Below are 16,958 nucleotides of genomic sequence, written 5' to 3'. Positions count from 1 at the left end.
CTGTTCTACTGTGTAGGCCAAAAATTGGTCTCCAAAGCCCATTTTGGCATATACATATTTTCTCATTTTTGTGCAGCTGTTTGGTCAGTGCAGACATATAAGAAATGTCTTTCTATGCTTTGAGATCTACATGAATGCAGATCAAGTCCTGTTATGCCAAGATACAAAGCAATATCAAGTGCAGCTAAGTGGAGGTTTGTGTAAAGTCACCTTTTCTGAGGAATATTAGTTTTTTCTGAACCCTCCAGTTGCTGGTAAATTACTGCTGAACAAAAGTCACTCTCTTAGCAGGAAGCAGGGCTTTTGTACAGCAGCTTCAGTGAATTTAACCAAGCTTTAATGTGCTGCTTTGCGTTAGGGACCCTGGCAATATCCAAGAAAAGAGTAGAAATCCTGGAATGTTCTTGACAACAGACTGCAGATGGGTGTGCTTTCCTGCAGCTGATGATACATTTACATATAAGTGTAAATGTGCTTCTAGGAGAGAAGCACGGACCATCCTAGTGGGTGTGAGAGAGCACAGATAGGGAGGACAGGCACAAGCAAGAGAAACAATATCACAGTCTCAGACCAGGTGTTGCTGTCCCAAGATAACTCCAATAAAAGTACATCTGTTGCTGGGAACTGAGCTTCTTTTATTTGTTGGTTTTGTTTTATGTTTTCTGCTGCAGAAGTAATTCAGGTGGTTAGCACCTAAATCTGGACCTGGGTTAGTTTTGTCCTGGATATGAATAGCCAGACTGTCTGGCTTGTACAGGACACAGGTTTTTGAGGACAGCTCCTGTGATTTGCTGAGCTACAAAGTGGTTTTTTTCCAGCAGTAAAGTGGCCCCATCTGTCTTGATTTATGGGGGAATTGTAGGGAGGTGCTGGAGGATGATCAGTTCATAAGTAATTCAGCTTGCATTTTTGTTGTATAATGGGCAGCACGTTTACATTTTGAGTGAGGACCCTGCATGAGTCAGCATAAGAACACTGCAAAATTCAGGTAAGGTTTTGTGTGTGGGTGGAAAAAAAATTATGAGTGCTACTCAAGTAAAAGCCCAAATGTCATAAAGATGTGGTGGGAATAAACCAGTCTGCTGGAATGTTTACAGAAAACCCTGAACCACACTTGAGCTGCTTGTTAAACAGGCAGTCACCAGACTATCAACTTAATCTGTATTACAAGGAGTTTAATGGGATGCTTCAGACTTCCCTCTAAATAAAGATAACACAGAAAAATAATTTCTATTCTGTTAGCAGAATTGATTCCTTTAAAATTCAGTCTAACAGCACAACATGTATATGTAATAATTGTGGGGTTTGGCCTTACCTGGCTTCTTGTATGTTACATAAATATATAGGAAGAGCTCAATGGCATAAGTGATGAGAGCTGCCCACCAGTTGATGACAAACATCACCCCACAGCACAGCAGGGCTCCAAAAAGTGACACCCACATGTTATAATATCTGAATGCAGGTCTCCAACCTGTTTAAAGAGAATTGAGGAAATTGGAAGAGCATAAAATATATTGATAAAATGATGATCCATGATTTTTGTGGATAAAATCCCATGTATAGTTTGTTTCAGGCTCTGTCAGAAGTAGCTGTTCTATTTATGTGTATTTGCAAAAATAAAGTTTATTGGTTCAGAATATTTTAGGACATCAGGAGATTACATGTAACTCCGGGTAATTGATGATTGTATACTTTTGATGCTTATACACAGAAGTTATTATCAGTAGCTAAACTCTTGCTGAGAGGAGTGTTTATCCCAATACTGTAAATGCACCTGTCTTAAACTTGGAAATTGCCTGGCCTTGTGGCAGAAAAATAAAATCATCTGCAATTGACTTTAAAAAGATATTATTCCTGCTGCTTTTCAGCTGCAGTACTGATTCCATCCCCTGCTACCAATTAAAATGATGAGGCAAGCACTGAGCCTTCATGGTTTGCAGGTCTCTGCCAGGTGTTCCACAGAGCAGACTTTGGAGAGGGAGAAAACACAGAAGATACAAGAGGCTGAGCAACCCCATCTTGGATCATCTTTATAATGAGGGAATAGGAAGGACCTGCTGGGAAGAAATTGTCTGTCCCGCAGCCTTGCAATTATTGTAATCTATCATTGTGAATTGGCAGAAATTAACTGGAGGAAATGAGAAAAGAAAATGGCTGCAGTTCTGTGTGAAATGTTAAGTAGTGGCAGAGCAGAGTCAGATGTAGGCAGATGAAATCTGTAGAGGTAATTGTCGCTCAGCACCAAGGCCACATGGAGCAGATCTGCATTTGTTCAGCTGTGCAGGTAATTAGCAGAAGTGCTCATCTTTTCTGCCCTCTAAACAAATGGCACTCTGCAGATCTGTAGGAAGGAAGTTGATGCAGGCATTTATGTCACTACTGCAGTTTCTTCACACTGGAAATCAAAAATGTATTCCTTGCTCCTTGAGTTGAATAACTAATTCATAAAGCAGGAAATTGTCTTTCCTGTGTGCCAAACCAGTGTTGCTCAGCTGATTGACTTTATTCCTGAAGGTGTCACCCCTTCCTTCATGAGATGGTGAGAATCATTCTGCTGTGGCAATGCACAAGTCTGACAGCCAGAATGTTCCTTTGCTGCAAAGGTAGAGGGAGGATCTCTAGTCACCCCTGAACAGGACCTCATTGTGCTTCACAATTGTGCTTTACAATTCTGCTTGTAGGCACTGCAGAGCTGTGCTGGTGCTGTTTGATGGACCTGCTCTTGCTCTGCATGTTCCCCTCCAGGCAGCATCACTTGTAGCACTGTTACTGTGCTTAGGAATCTCCCTGAACGTTCTGCTGTAGGTTGGGAGAAGGGAGTGATGATTCCCCACTGTACCTTGCAGCTTCATCAGCCAGAGTTGGCATAAGCTTTTACTCACACATTTTTTAATAGTAAGGGGAAAAAATACAAACACTCGGAGCAGAAATTTTTTCTCCAGTGGGATGCACCTTTCTCATTCTGTATGACTGTAGGTGTTGTAAGGACTTAGAGCCATTATTTTTATGTTTTGGAGATAAATAAAACATCATATTCAGTAAGGCATCAGGTCACATAACTTAGATACTTTACACATACTGCAGTTTTCTCTGACATACAGTCTAAACCTTTCAGAGATCAGACTATAAAGCTCATATTTAAATCACTGCTGAATGCAGACTCACCTGGAGATTTTGCATATGAGGCATGAAAGCAGGAGAAATTAATCAAAGCATATGAAGCCAGGAAGAAATTGGAGATGATGGGAGCAATGGTATTCAGTTCAGCTGCAAGACACATACACAAGTCAGACAGAGGACCAGTTTCCTGGCCTGCTGGCTAGCTGTTTCCTAATGATGCATTAAATCTGAACATTGTCTGCATTTATCATTCAGGAAGAGCTTGGGTATTTTTGTGTATTACTAATTTAAGGCCTCCTTGATCTACCTTCATTCATATGAATTATGTCTGCTAATCCTGATTTTAATAACATTATGTGCTATGCAGTGTTATACTTGATACTGTGATTCAGCATACTGTCTCTTAATGATGTAGATCTCATGTAAAGTTCAGAATTTTAAATACACAATTGACAGGATGGATTCATTTAAAAAAATACTTGTAATTACAACTTCAGGGGGAATTTGAATTCTCTACTAGACATCCTGTTTACTTAGCATAAGACAGTTTGAATTTCAAATCTTAGGAAAACTGATAACAATCCCTGCACCCCTAAATGTAGTAGCTGGGATTTTGTTTCATCAGTCCTGGTAAACTGGGATTTGCTTTGGAGCTGACTGTGGGAAAGGCTTGGGCGGAATAGGCTTCTTAAGTATTACCTCAGAGCTATGTGCAATATAAACTGGAAAACCATTTTCAAAGATTGTGACTTTGCCATTTCTGATAGAGTTCTGAGCACTGCCCTCTTCCAGCAGAGTGAACAGGAATTGCAGCTACTCCACACTTGGAAAATGAGGCTGTAGTGGTGGAGGTAAGTCACTGGAATCCCTGCTGCTTTCTTTTTGCCTTCATTAGGAATAGTAGGACTGCTACCAGGACTTGGGGTGTGCTTATGCCAGAGCTTACCCGACTGGAAATTTTCCAAACTGCAGCTACTGATTGTATTATAGTGTGAGTTTGTGTCATTTCAGAGCATGACACTGTAGCAGCTGTGTAACATGATACAAACCAATCAGAATGAAGGCCATGGCGATGGCAAAGGTGAGGACATATCCCCTGATAGGCTCGTTGTTTTTTCCGTATCCTTTGGCAAAGAATTCTAGCCCTTTGTAGACGTTGTCCTTGCAAAGAGCCTGGTAAGAAAAATCAGCACATAACTCTATTAAGGAGCACTTTCTTGCACCAGAAATCACTGTCTGTGAGTGGCAGCTTTCCAGGCTTTTGCTAAACAAAAGTTAAATCTCAGTGCTTCAAGTTCATCAACTGCTGTGGCATATGAACATTTAAGTAAGGTGATAAGACAATGTGCTACTATGTTATTATATCATAGGAAATAGACTCACAGGCATTTAATGCTTATTCAGTGCTTCAAATGAAAAGGTAATTAAATAGCTAAATAGAGTCTAAATTGTGAGAAGTTGAAGCATAAATCAGTGACTTGATGTAATTTGTACAGCATATCTCTCCCATGCCCTCTGCTCCTAGTCTGTCCTCGTTGCTGCTGCCCAGACAGCTTCTGGACAGCCTGTTAAGGGCACACCTGACAGCACCTGAATCTTATGGACCTGAGGGCTCCTGCTGCTCCTGTGCTTACAGGCCAGCTTTTTGTAACAAGACAGAAGTGGTCCTGAAAGTACCCTTGAAGGTATTTATGACAGGCACATGAGTATCCCCTGCTCCTGCAGCAAAGCTGAGCTCTGGCCAAAGGAACATTATCTCCCTTGTACGATGATAAGACTTGTCTTTTTCTGCTGAAAAACATTCTGCATATTGTTTTCCCTGCCCCATGTGTCAATGCTGCTTAAATATACATTACATTTGGCACAGAGAGTTCAACTTTGTCTCTGAAGTAAAACCAAGTATAAGGAAACGGATGTTTTAATTTTACCTGGAAAACTTTGGGTGCGCTGACAAGAGATGCTAGAGCTGATGACAGAGTAGCTGAGAAGATGCCAGCTGTGATGAGAGGACCAAAGCCAGACACCATGCTCATCACCTTTAGGAAAAAAATGAAGGTAAAAAGAACAGGCTTGCATTTGGATGCACTTTTTAATGACAAACCCATTCAAGTGCTCTATGTGTCTCTACTTTTCATGGTTCTAAATTTAATCTGCCACAAACTGTACTATTATTTTGGGTTTAGTTAAAAGCAATGGAGGCAAGGCCAAATTCTTATTCAAATATGCAGCTGTCTGCTGGGGCAGATGAGTACTCTGAGATTTCCTCACTGCCTTTACTAACTGATTGCTGTAAGTAACAGCCTCTACTTGATGAGTAAATAGTCAGCTTGTAGCAGACAAGAAAATGGAAATGGCAGGAAAAAGCCCCAATGTATGAAATGTGGTTGGAGGCACTTTATTTTATGTGGTTTTTTTTTTCCCTTGATTATTTAATATGGCTGAAAATGAGAGAAAATGCCTGATGGAGCTGCAGTGCTGCAAACAGTAATGATGGTCACTGTCAGGCCTCCCTCAGCCCTCCCAGGAGTGCTGGGCTGGCCTACTGAAGGGAAAAGATTGTTGAGAGGCACCAGACAAGGAAACTAAAAGATGGATGGATGTGATTGGTGGTATGTGGGCAGTACTTCAGAGAAGAAACCAGTGCATCCTTAAGATTTGTCAGATACAGTCATAACATTTTATGGCTCTAGTCTGGCAGGGGTAAATGCAAGAAGTGAAAATTTGTCTGGCTGTAGGGAGGTTACTGATTTTAAGGAGTGCCCTGAGTGTGGGCAGCTGAACTGAGGTGGGAGTAAGGATGGTAAATGATCAAGGAAGGAAAGGAAAGTAGTCTATGAAAGGGACAGCAAATCCCTTTCAAGGTGGTTCCCCAGCCCTGTCATTCAGCAGAGCCAGCTGGGAATAAAGCAAGTGACTTTAAAAGGTACAAATGACTCGTTGAAAAGCCTGTGCAGGTGGGGGGTGAATTCCTCTCACTGGCCATGAAGCACAGGGGCTGAACAGAGATCTGGGACCTGTGGCTGTCAGGCTGCAGAACTGCTTTACTTTGATGCTTAGCCTAAGCTTTATTTTGAAGAATAAAAATGGCAGACAGTTTCTGGCCTAGGAGAAAGACTCCATTACTTCTCACTTGATTTTTTGCTCTACTGTTGGATACTTTTTTAAAAGAAGTCAGAACTCTGGTTTTTGTGCTGTGACACAACCCTTTAACTGTGACCACAGCACCCCTGAGGTAAAATCACATCCATGTGTCAAGAGCAGCAAGGTGAATTCCTCATCTAACAGGAGTTCCTGAGATCTCTGTTAAGCCTGGCCTTTCAGTTTGAAGCTGTTATAACATATACTGCTGCATGGTACTTGTTAAAAGAGGAGATAAAGGCCTTACCAGGGTGGTAGGAAGGCTAGTGATGGGCAGTGTGAAGGTGAACATGCAATGCAGGGGATTTTTGTCTTTCATCATTCCTATAGTTTTCTTTTTTAGATAAAAGTGGTTGTCCTGTTGTAGTTGTCTGCAGACAACAGCTTTGCATGTTTGTACTTATGTATTCATGTGCTGCTTATTATGCTAATATATGCATATATGCTAATCCATATTATCACTAAAACCTGAAAATTATTCATCAGCCCATAATCACATGGCTGACTTGCACATCTGGAAAAATCATAGCCTAGGCCACAGGCAGATGATCCATTGCAGCTCATTCCAGGTACAATTGTATCATTGACGTTCCCAGTAGCATCTCTTACAACACAGGAAGCTGTGGAAAAAATGATATATTGTTATTTTGCTTCACTGTGACATTGAAAGAATGTTCTTGCCACACTTTGACTCCTAAACTGCACACTTGTTGTACAGCTGCTGCCTTAGATTCATTCCAAAGAGCAACATTTTGTGCTGGGCAGGGATTTTTTTGTATGCTTGTAATGAGAATTTAACTGCATAATCCTCCAACACATTTCATAGCTCTCAGTACAGGCCTCCTTTTCACTCATGCCCATTTTGTTACCTCACAGCCCCTACTGTAGAACATGTAGTTGTGTGGTTCCTTTGAGACTGGCAACTGATTTCTGTCTTTGACATATAATGTACAAAATGTGTGTGTTACCCTGTTCCTGTGATTCTCATGAGTGTTCAGTAAGAAGACAAGCAGAAGCCATGTGAAATTTCAGTGTGAACCAGGAACAGATCAGCAGATTGATCAGAGGTTCCTTTGATCTTTGTTATGCTCATGGTTGCTATATGCTGGTGTGGTCTTTGTCACTTATGCAAAAATAACCATACAAGTTACCTGAAGGTCCAGCTGCCACATGGGGACTTTTGTTTCCACTGATTGCTGCCTTTTAAAAAACCGTTGTTGTGACATACAGTAAAATCAAAACTGCTGTCTCTCTAAAAAATAAATCCATGGCATGCAAAAGCAGTGAGGCTAATCATTCACTTGCATGCCAAATTTCAAACTTAACTATACAAGTGAAGCAGAGGTTCTGTACTTACCTGCACATATTGCAACAGCAATGTAAGCAATTGTGGTGATCAGAATGGCCAGCATTGTTCCCTGGGGTATGGCACTTTGTGGGTCCTTAAACAAAGCAGTGACACAAGAAACACTGAGTTATGTGCTGCAGCCTGATTGCATTTGCATGCTAGGAGTTCTGCCACTCTGTGGTGTGAAAATGCCCCAGAGAGCAGGTTTTTATCACTCTGACCTGAGCCACATTTCTGGTCCCAGCACAGCAGAGCTCCTGTGGGGCAGCACTCCTGCCCTGCACACAGGAAGGATATTCTGCAGGAGCAGAGCTCACATTTATAGCAACAGAAGTGTCCTGAGGTCTGCATTTCTTGAACTCCAAACTCTTCACATTGCAATTGGCTTTATCTTAATGTTTGATGATGTAGTGGGTAAATAGTTACTGAACCATCAGACCCTTTGTGGATGACAACATGGGACCATTTTTGGTTAATTGGTAAGATAGATGGAGTCACCCTGTATAGAACACAGTACTTCTGTGCTTTGTAACCAGGAATTGTTAGTTGGGTCTTCAAAACAGCTACTTTCTTTCACTGTATTGACTTAATTTAGATAATTTAATGAGCCTGGGTTATAATGCTTACAGACTGGCTCACAACAGCATCAGCCTTGATAATGCAACTGTAAGTAAGAGTCCAAAGATCTGCACTGTACATTTTAAAGGGATTTTTAATGCTAGATAACCTTACAATTTAGGGTGTTTGTTTATGCTAGGAAGAATTTTTTATTAATTTTCTCCTTAAGTTGGTTTAGCATGGTGTTTTTAAATCCAAGATTTGTCGAATGCATTTGAAGTCACAGACTCTTTTTAACTATGCTTGTTGCAGGGTGAAAAACCAACATACAAATTTGGAGTTTATTGTGAGGCATCCATGAATTACCTAACTGGATTAGTAATTAATATAATTTTTAAATAAGGTAAGGATTTATTGAGGGGGAAAATATTTGTGGAGTCACTTCTGCTGCATAAGAGCCTTTGCACTCAGAGCATGGTGACTTTATGCAGATCTGATGTGCATGTTTTAGGTAATTGTTTTTGTGGAATCTTGTGGTTGTAAACTCTGTAACATTACATGTTAAGGTTAAAGGTTCTTACAACTTAACAACTTTTATGTTTTCAAAATTTAAACCCATATTTACTGTGATGTCAGAACTTTAGGGGCTAAGGCCCACTGAAGTCAGTAGGAAGTCACTAGGAAGCTGTCCCTATAAGGAGGCTCTGGAGTAGGGCATAACTTGAGTGTGTAGCGGCTGCAGGAGCACGGACAAAGGTGCTTGCAGCAAATTCTAAAGAAAGTTTGATTGGTAAATTTTACACTTTTAAACACTCCTTAGCTTGTATTTTAGCTTCTGGAGTGGCTGGTTAATTTAATCAGACTTGTCATCTAAGCATGCTCAGTGGGGAATCTGCTGCCTGGAGGACTTGGTTACAGGAGTCCACTTATTGTGAGACTGAAACGGCTGCAGAGATCCAGTGGGAGAACTGCTTCCCTAAGTCTGCTCAGACTGTTTCAAACAGCTGATGAAAGAAGTGCTGCTGCTTTGGGAGTCTGCCATGCAGACAGAGCACCATATATGGCAAAAGAATTATTTTTGTTTGATAAAAGGATGAAGATTGTGTGAGGCTGGTACAGTCTCAGTGGGCAGAAGTACAATGGTTTTTGCTTTTTTAATTAAAAATGGAATCTCATTGACGCTATCAGTGGCTCAGGTTCTACGTATTTTCTCTGTGCTTGGCTTGAAAAGCAGTCCTCTGAAAACAAAGGAGCTGAGGCATGCAGCTCAGGGTGAGGAAAGGAAAGAGAATTGGCTTTCAGGGGTGGTAAGATCTGGTGAACTTGTGACTGCTGTACCAGTACAGAAATAGAAGAGCTTTGGTTGAATTCTTTAAGGTTTGCAAGGCAATGGATTTATAGGATAAGGCCAAATAACTTCATTTGACATGCTGGGGTTATCAAGCTGTCAGATGCAGCAGAGTCTTGTTGGTGACTTTTTTCCCTTTATTTATTTTGGTTGTTTTCTGAGTGTTTTTGTCATGAAAACTAGAGAGCACTCAAAACTAAATTCCTGTCTCTAATTTACCTGTATGTTTAAATACTAGAAATTCCATCTCCTATAACTGGTAAACTGCAAGAGGAGAACGGGGAACTGACAAATTGGCCACAGCAAGACAACTGGGCACCCTTGGACCTCCTTTACCTTTCTCTTCAGACTATTTTTGGTCACAGCTGCATCTTGCAGCTTTTCCTTTGTCCCAGTCCCAAGTCAGTATTGCTGCTCATTCTTGCTTTCTTTAAATGCTCTGTTTGCTCTGCCCTTGCTATGACCCTGAATATGAAAAGCTGGTCTCCACTGATTCTTGTGAGTACAAATGTGAGCTTTCTAGGGATGCTTTTTGGGCTGATGTTCACAGAACATGAGCTCCAAGAGATACACATGTAATTTCTCTTATAGCATATGTTGCTAATGAACCGTTAATGATATATTATTACAGGTTATTGAAACATGTTTTTAAATTATATAGCAACCCAAATCTAGCTACAGTAATTTCTTGAAATACCCATAATGCATTACAAGAGAATTTGTGAATTGATGTTTTTAAATAATAAAGCAGGTACTTAAAAGAGAGAGCTTAATTTGGAAAGCAAAGACATGATTTAAAACTGAATAGAGTGTTGATTCATGATCGGTTTTCTTGTTATTTTTCCAGCCTGTGGCTAGTATGATGAAGTTCATGAAATACATACTTTCAGATCTCCTGAGATATTGGCTCCTGCAAGAATGCCAGTGGCAGCTGGGAAAAATATGGCAAACACCGAAAAAAATCCTTCTCCACTTCTGAAATCTGGTCCAAAGTTTTCTGCAAATATTGATGCTGCAAATATAATGAGAATGAAATATAACAACAGGATTTGATTCCAAAGTTACTTAATGGAGGAGGTAAGTAAGTCAGTTCTTCACATCTGGACAACTGGGTTTGAATCTGTCTCACATCACAAGCAAAGTGAATTTGATTTCCTTAGTCTGCTTGTCAGAAGGGATGTGCTTGTCTGTGTCTCAGAGCTACAGATCAATGCTGAAGTGACACAAGTGTCACTGCACCACTTGCTCTTAGCTCTGTGTTAAAGTTTGTCTGTGCTCTACTGCTGTATAAATGACTCAAGCTGCATCTTATTGTGCTGTCAGCTGCAGCAGCAGAGACAGACTGAAAATTAGAGATGAAATCCATTCTCTTTGTTTGCAAGCTCACTTAAACTTGGGCAGAAGATTCTGATCTTGTGACATTTTTTAGTGGAATCCTTAGCTTACTATTAAGTCAAAAGAATGCAAACATAATTTTATGACAGACAGCAAGGTTGCTTACCTTGGTAATTAAAAAAGCCTCTTGCCTTCTTTTCAGTGTTGGTAGGAATGACTGTGCCAATAAAGAAATTTACAATGGCAACAAGGAGAACAATAAGAAGAATAACTTGAGCCTATTAATAGAAACAAAGAGATTCTCCTGTAGTTTTTAGCTTTGTTGCTGTGGAGATGGCTATATAGTAAGTTATCTGTATCTGTTCCCTATAACAGGTTATGCATTTCTATAGTTTTTGAAAATACCAGGAGTCAAGATAGCTGAATCAGCTAGTGACAACAGCAGATGCTTTTTACTAAGGGGGTAATGAAATACAGAGTTATAATTTAATTTTAGGTTAACTTCCTTACAAGAAAAGGCGAAATGGAACAGCTAATGCATTAGTATCAAGTACAAGACGTTTTTATATTGTTACAATTTTTTCTTAGTTGCAGGGGGTTGTCACTTCAAAACTTATAATATCAAATTGTTTTCTGATCTCTTTTACAAGTTATTCTAGTCTCCATCACAGCAAAAACAAGGGTACTGTTGAACCCGATTTCTGGACCTGTTTTCAATAACTGTATTCCACTCTCAAGTATTTCCATTTGCATTTGCATTCTGACCTTTTTCACAGGTGAAGGAATAGCAAAAATCTTAGAGATTAAAGAGTGGGTAACAAATAGAGCTCTTCTGCTGAGTAGGGCTTGAGAGAGTACAGTGATAAAACCATATATTGTTTTTGCTACTGTTTATTCTATCAAGCTGCATCAAAAATAAGGACAAAAGGGGCAGATAGCCAAGACTCTAAATGATGCCATGAATTATAAAAATGAATATAACCAAGTTGTCTGCAAAACCCAAACTTCCTCTGTGCTTTTAAATGTTTGTTCAAGAAAGAGTTTAGAGTAATTGTACTTTCATTGAATGTAATGATTAAACTGCTATTTAGAAAGATTAAGCATAAACTGAAATTGAGTGCTTTTGAAAATTCCATCTGTTGAATAACATTCCTCACACACTAATAGTGTACAGCAGGTTAATATACTGCTTGCTTTTATATTCTTTTAAAAGTTTACCTTTGCTTCCCATTCCATGCCAGCAACAGAGATGCCAAGAAGACACACCACAGTGATGGTCCCTATGATTCTGATGTCGTTGGACTCATCTACCATCAGTGTATCACTCTCCTGAAAGTGGTTAGAAATGTTATGAGAACCAGTCTTTCTCTGCCTAGCTGCTGGGACCAAGTAAGAAGGTGAAGTAGAAAGCAGTGAGCTGTCAAAGTTTCAGAGCTTTGTGAGACCAAGTTGGTATGTCATGTTCCAACTGACTTTTTGCAGTTGGCGTTATTTGGCTAATGGGATGTCTGTTCCTATTCTGATTTTGAGATTCTTGTCAAGAAATGGATGAAATATATTCAAAAGGTAGAAATAATGAAGAAGCATTCTGTGGCATATTTAGGCAGACCAGCTTCTTCTGTGCTAAAGATCCCCCTCAAGCCTTAACTAAAACATATCACCACTTACACAAATACATTATGTAAAACAAACACGATCATCACCACACTCCCAAAAAAAAAAAAAGCCACACAAAACAAAACTGAGCCAATTTAATCATATACATGAAACATCTATATTTACCTTAAGAAGTTCCACAACAGTTTCAGCAAATCCAACTACATACATGGCAACTGCCACTGCATTTGCAAATGCAAAGATAAGGCCGATAGATCCACCAAACTCTGGGCCCAGACTTCTTGAGATAAGATAGTATGCTCCACCTGCAGACAGAAATAATTGTTATTTCAGCACAACTAAACACTCAGATTTTGTGCTTTTTTCCCCTCACATAACTGTTACTGGAAAAATCTGTGCCTTTTCTCTCACAAATATAATCAGTCTTTGCCCTGTGTTAATAGGGGACACTGCAGAAAAGCAATGTGCTTTATACTGGTTCTGCCTTCAGACTTTTCAGTATGCCTTTCTATTCCAGAAGACTTTTTAGTGCATATTAGCATGCAAAACTGGACCTTGTTATAATTTTTCATGATGCATGATATAGTAACATAAAGGAGAGAGAACTTCACTTCTAAAAAGTGAAGTTAACTAACTTTTAACTAAGTTCTAACTTGCATGGGTCTGTCCCAATGTTAACATGGAATGTCACATTTTGTGGTACATTGTTTAAGTTCCTGCATCATAGTGATGCAGTGAATCTTAAATGTTTTTTGCATTAATTCTATACCCATTTCTATTTGCTGTTGATTCACTGGGAGAAATCACTGCAAATATACATTTTTTTCTTTGCTTAAAACAGTTATCTCAATTCCATTTATTCTTCTAATTCAAATCTGCAGAGAAGATCATATTCATGAGATCATATTCACTTACCTCCTCTTACTACTCCATTAGTGCAAATGGCAGACATGGAGATACCTGTCAATGTTGTTACTACTACACTCAGAGCAATAACTATGATTCCAAGACCTGAAAGATCCGAAAAAGAAAGTATATGCAAGTGTATTCCAGTACCTGTTCTCCTTTAGGGATGTAGTAAGAACTTTCCATTTTCCACAGGGCTTAGACCAGACCAGTTAAAACTTAAAGGCTCTGAAATGCACCAAAACTTTGTTTCACAAATTACCTGACATGGACTTTTACAGCTGAATTATCTACCTGTCTTCCAAGGAGGGGCTGAAAGGTAAGGAGGGTTATAAAGAAGGCAATAAACTGAAGATATCCACTGATCTCCATCAGTCTTCAAAATGACAGGAAGAGATGTCTCATGCTCTGTTTGTTGAAGTGTCCAACCTGGAATGCTCTGAATAGGAAAGACTGGCTGAAAGGTGAAAGAACTCCATGAAAAGCCAGAACCATCCCTTGCTCAGCAGTTGGCAGGAACATCTGAAATGTACTTTTCAGACTGAACTGAAAGCCATGCTTTATTAGAAGTGACAGCTGAAACACGCCTGAAATTGTGATGAGAGGTGGCTAGAATTGTTACCTTCCAGTTCCACTAGCTGTGCCCTTTGGTTTATGGTCCCTCTGGTTTGTCTCACACCAAAATAATACATAAATACCTTCTGGGGCTTGAAAGCATTAGTAACCCTAAGATTTTTACCTCCACGGACAAACCCATTAGTTGCTATTGCAGAAGTTGACAACCCAGTAATTGAGGTTACCATCGTGGCCAGAAGAATTATGATTACTCCAAGACCTGTCGGTAATAAGAAGATAAAATATTTTACTCATGTTCCATGTTTCCTACAAATCATTCTTTCTTTAAATTGAATTTTCAGGCCAGAATCACAGCAGTAAACTGAAAAGATGGTTTGTGGACCACTTGCAGCTTGCAGGACATTGTCATGAAGTCTGTGTCACCATAGTAAATTATTCCCATCACTCTTCAAGCAATGATTCTTTCTGATAGGAGTACTCTGTCCAGGAATTCTTATCATTTCCAAAGGATGGAGGAAACAAACAAACAGGCATCCTTTGACATGGATGCTTATATCTACCTTTAACACACATCCTGGCTGTTTAAAATTAAGAGAGAGGCACATGAACTTTTGTGACAATGTTTGTGACAATGCTGTTGTCTTTCATCAGTTAATGAAATGTTGAATCAGAGGAAGACTGACTATAGGTTCACAGTTTGTAGCTCAGTCTCCCAGTCATAGCAGAACTACTGCCAACACAGGATGAAATCAGTGATGACCTTGGCTAGCTGGATCTTGAAAACCTCATGGATAAAGATCCCACAAAAGATCCTCTTTGAATTACATGTTCTGGGGCTAAACTACCTGCCCAATAAAACGTGTACAAACTGCACCTCCCAAGGTACAATTGCAGCCTTTGCTGTTACATTTCTGGCACTACCTAGAGGAGTTTGTAGTTCCAGATCTCCTTTTTGTTTCAAGTCAGGTGAAGAAATAATATAATGTTTTTCTCTCAACTTTATTGCTTTTATTCTCACTTCTGTCTATGAGAAGGGAGGGAGAAAACCAGGAGAAAAAAGTAAATAATTACAGTCTGGTGCCAAGTGTGGAAACAGTTCTTAGTTTTATCTGAACTTGCTGAGGCTTATGCAATAACTGTCTTGTTTCCATAGGGTACATAGGCATTCACTGTGGAACTGCAAAATATACATTGCTTGTAGCTGTATTTATTGGCCAGGGCTCATCCAAATTGAAACTTAGATCCTACAATTGACATTGAGCTAGAAGTGCTACAAACTTAGTGATTTATCTGCTGTATTTCTACCGTCTGACTTACAGATCAGATTCCTGAGCTCTGTTCATACTGGATGGTTATAGACATCCAGTCCCTGAATTAATGTTCTTTGCTGCTTAAATTACAGTCATGTTATCACAATCCTTTAAGATAGAGCAATGTAATGTGTGAGCTATAAATGATATATAACATAGTGTAGCATATTTAAAGTGATTTGAGCCTCTAATAAATCATGTTTATCTTGCTGATTTCTGGGCTCTTACTATAGGTAGTCATGAAAGTGTTTTATGTGCAGGTCTGTATAAAAAATTCCAAATGGTCATTCCTTTTGGTCAGCTACCATTGAGCAGGATGTGCTATGAAGGATATTGTTCAACCTTGCAAATTTTGTGTCTGAGAAGGAGACTGACTTTAAGAGCTGTTAACTCTTAAATTGAGTAAGTTAGACTCATAATTCTTAAAGCAGTTTTAGAATTATTTGCTGTGTGCATCCTAAGGATACTTTTCAAGGGTGTTCTACTGCATTTCACAATTCCTATTTTTAACATGTGCGTGATATTGTAGGGTCAGATATTTTGCTAATCTGATAGTAACGTCTTCTTGGGAAGGCTTTAATGATAATTTTTAAAAAAATATTTTAGCATTTAAGAAGAAAAGTGGATAAAATGAAGTGACTCAACCAAAACATCATTGTTATATAATGTAACATAATTCTAATATTTGGTGCCAGATTTGCAGGTAGCATACACTTGGTTTTCCCTGCCTTTGTCTAACCATTCCATGTCCAGGTAAAAATACAGATTTCAGAGAGTCCTCAGGTATTAGGTGGAAATAGCAGACTAGTTTTGGACCTGGAATCTTGTCAGAACAATTCTGTCCCTTTTTTTTTCCTAGCTGATGATAGCCAGAGAACCTTGCAGAATCCTATTTTCTCCCCTGTAAGAGCCTTTGCCCAAGACAGCCTATCAGGGTATGAAAATAATTGGGTTGTCTCTCTTTGGCCCTCTAATGATGGGGATGTAAATGGTGCCCAGATGGTGGTTTAACTGTCTCATTTAATTTCCATGTTAGTAGCAGTACCCGGTGAAATCCCTGAGCCTTGGTGATGATGGGCTTCCATCACTGTTCTCCTTAAGCAGCTTGGCTGGGGACTTAAAGCTTACTGCTTTTAAGGCATTCCAAAAATGCACTGAGAAATTATTCAGATGGAATTTGACATCTCATTTTCAAAAGTAAAAGTAACCCCCTTGCATAACACAAGCAATTTAAAAAAGCAACAGCAGAGCAATAAACTGTAAGAAAGAAGAGCCTGCTTATCAATGAGTTAAAGTGGTAAAATTAAAAATGAAAGCAGGAAAGTTGTAACTGATGTTGGTGCAAATTAATGTTAAAATCTGATTAAAGTTTAGATTGAAATCCAGGCATATGGCTCCTAAGTAAGTTGTTTCAAAATGAATTACTCTTGCCCATGGCTATTCTCACACCTCAAAACAAAGTAATACTTCTTGATGATCTCAATAAGTTACTAAACTGCCCTTAAAAACTAATTTTGCATGAAACCCTAGAGCAAAGTCTTGGCAATATTAAGATGCAGAATTTTCATGGCAAGGCATATAGTTATGAGTGCCCTGGGCTGTATGTGCTCATTTGGTATGCATCATAAAATCAGAAAGCACCCTTTTGTCAGGCACAGTGCTGGAGCCAAGCATGGAGCACAGCAGAAGTAGTAAAGTTCTT

The 16,958-nt window shown here is 39.4% G+C and overlaps 1 protein-coding gene across 3 annotated transcripts in view; it reads right to left on the bottom strand.

Moving 5' to 3' along the window:
- The window catches only part of SLC12A1 (solute carrier family 12 member 1), a 44,221-nt gene that overhangs the window by 18,693 nt on the left and 8,570 nt on the right, over window positions 1–16,958 (bottom strand). For 2 of the 3 annotated variants that reach the window (XM_063169731.1, XM_063169729.1), the window contains exons 5-15: window positions 14,110–14,205; window positions 12,630–12,769; window positions 12,066–12,176; window positions 11,014–11,125; window positions 10,397–10,524; window positions 7,616–7,700; window positions 6,727–6,878; window positions 5,049–5,156; window positions 4,170–4,293; window positions 3,166–3,267; window positions 1,316–1,471 (exon numbers count right to left, since the gene is read on the bottom strand). In XM_063169731.1, coding sequence (XP_063025801.1) covers window positions 1,316–1,471; window positions 3,166–3,267; window positions 4,170–4,293; window positions 5,049–5,156; window positions 6,727–6,878; window positions 7,616–7,700; window positions 10,397–10,524; window positions 11,014–11,125; window positions 12,066–12,176; window positions 12,630–12,769; window positions 14,110–14,205 — 1,314 coding nt within the window. Of the gene's footprint in view, window positions 1–1,315; window positions 1,472–3,165; window positions 3,268–4,169; window positions 4,294–5,048; window positions 5,157–6,726; window positions 6,879–7,615; window positions 7,701–10,396; window positions 10,525–11,013; window positions 11,126–12,065; window positions 12,177–12,629; window positions 12,770–13,379; window positions 13,476–14,109; window positions 14,206–16,958 lie in introns of all 3 variants that reach the window. The other variant, XM_063169730.1, reaches the window with a different exon arrangement.

The sequence above is a fragment of the Melospiza melodia genome, chromosome 15 (assembly GCF_035770615.1).
Source record: "Melospiza melodia melodia isolate bMelMel2 chromosome 15, bMelMel2.pri, whole genome shotgun sequence".
NCBI lineage: Eukaryota > Metazoa > Chordata > Aves > Passeriformes > Passerellidae > Melospiza > Melospiza melodia.
Note: the sequence above shows the minus strand (reverse complement) of the source record. Positions and strands in the feature narration are given on the sequence as shown.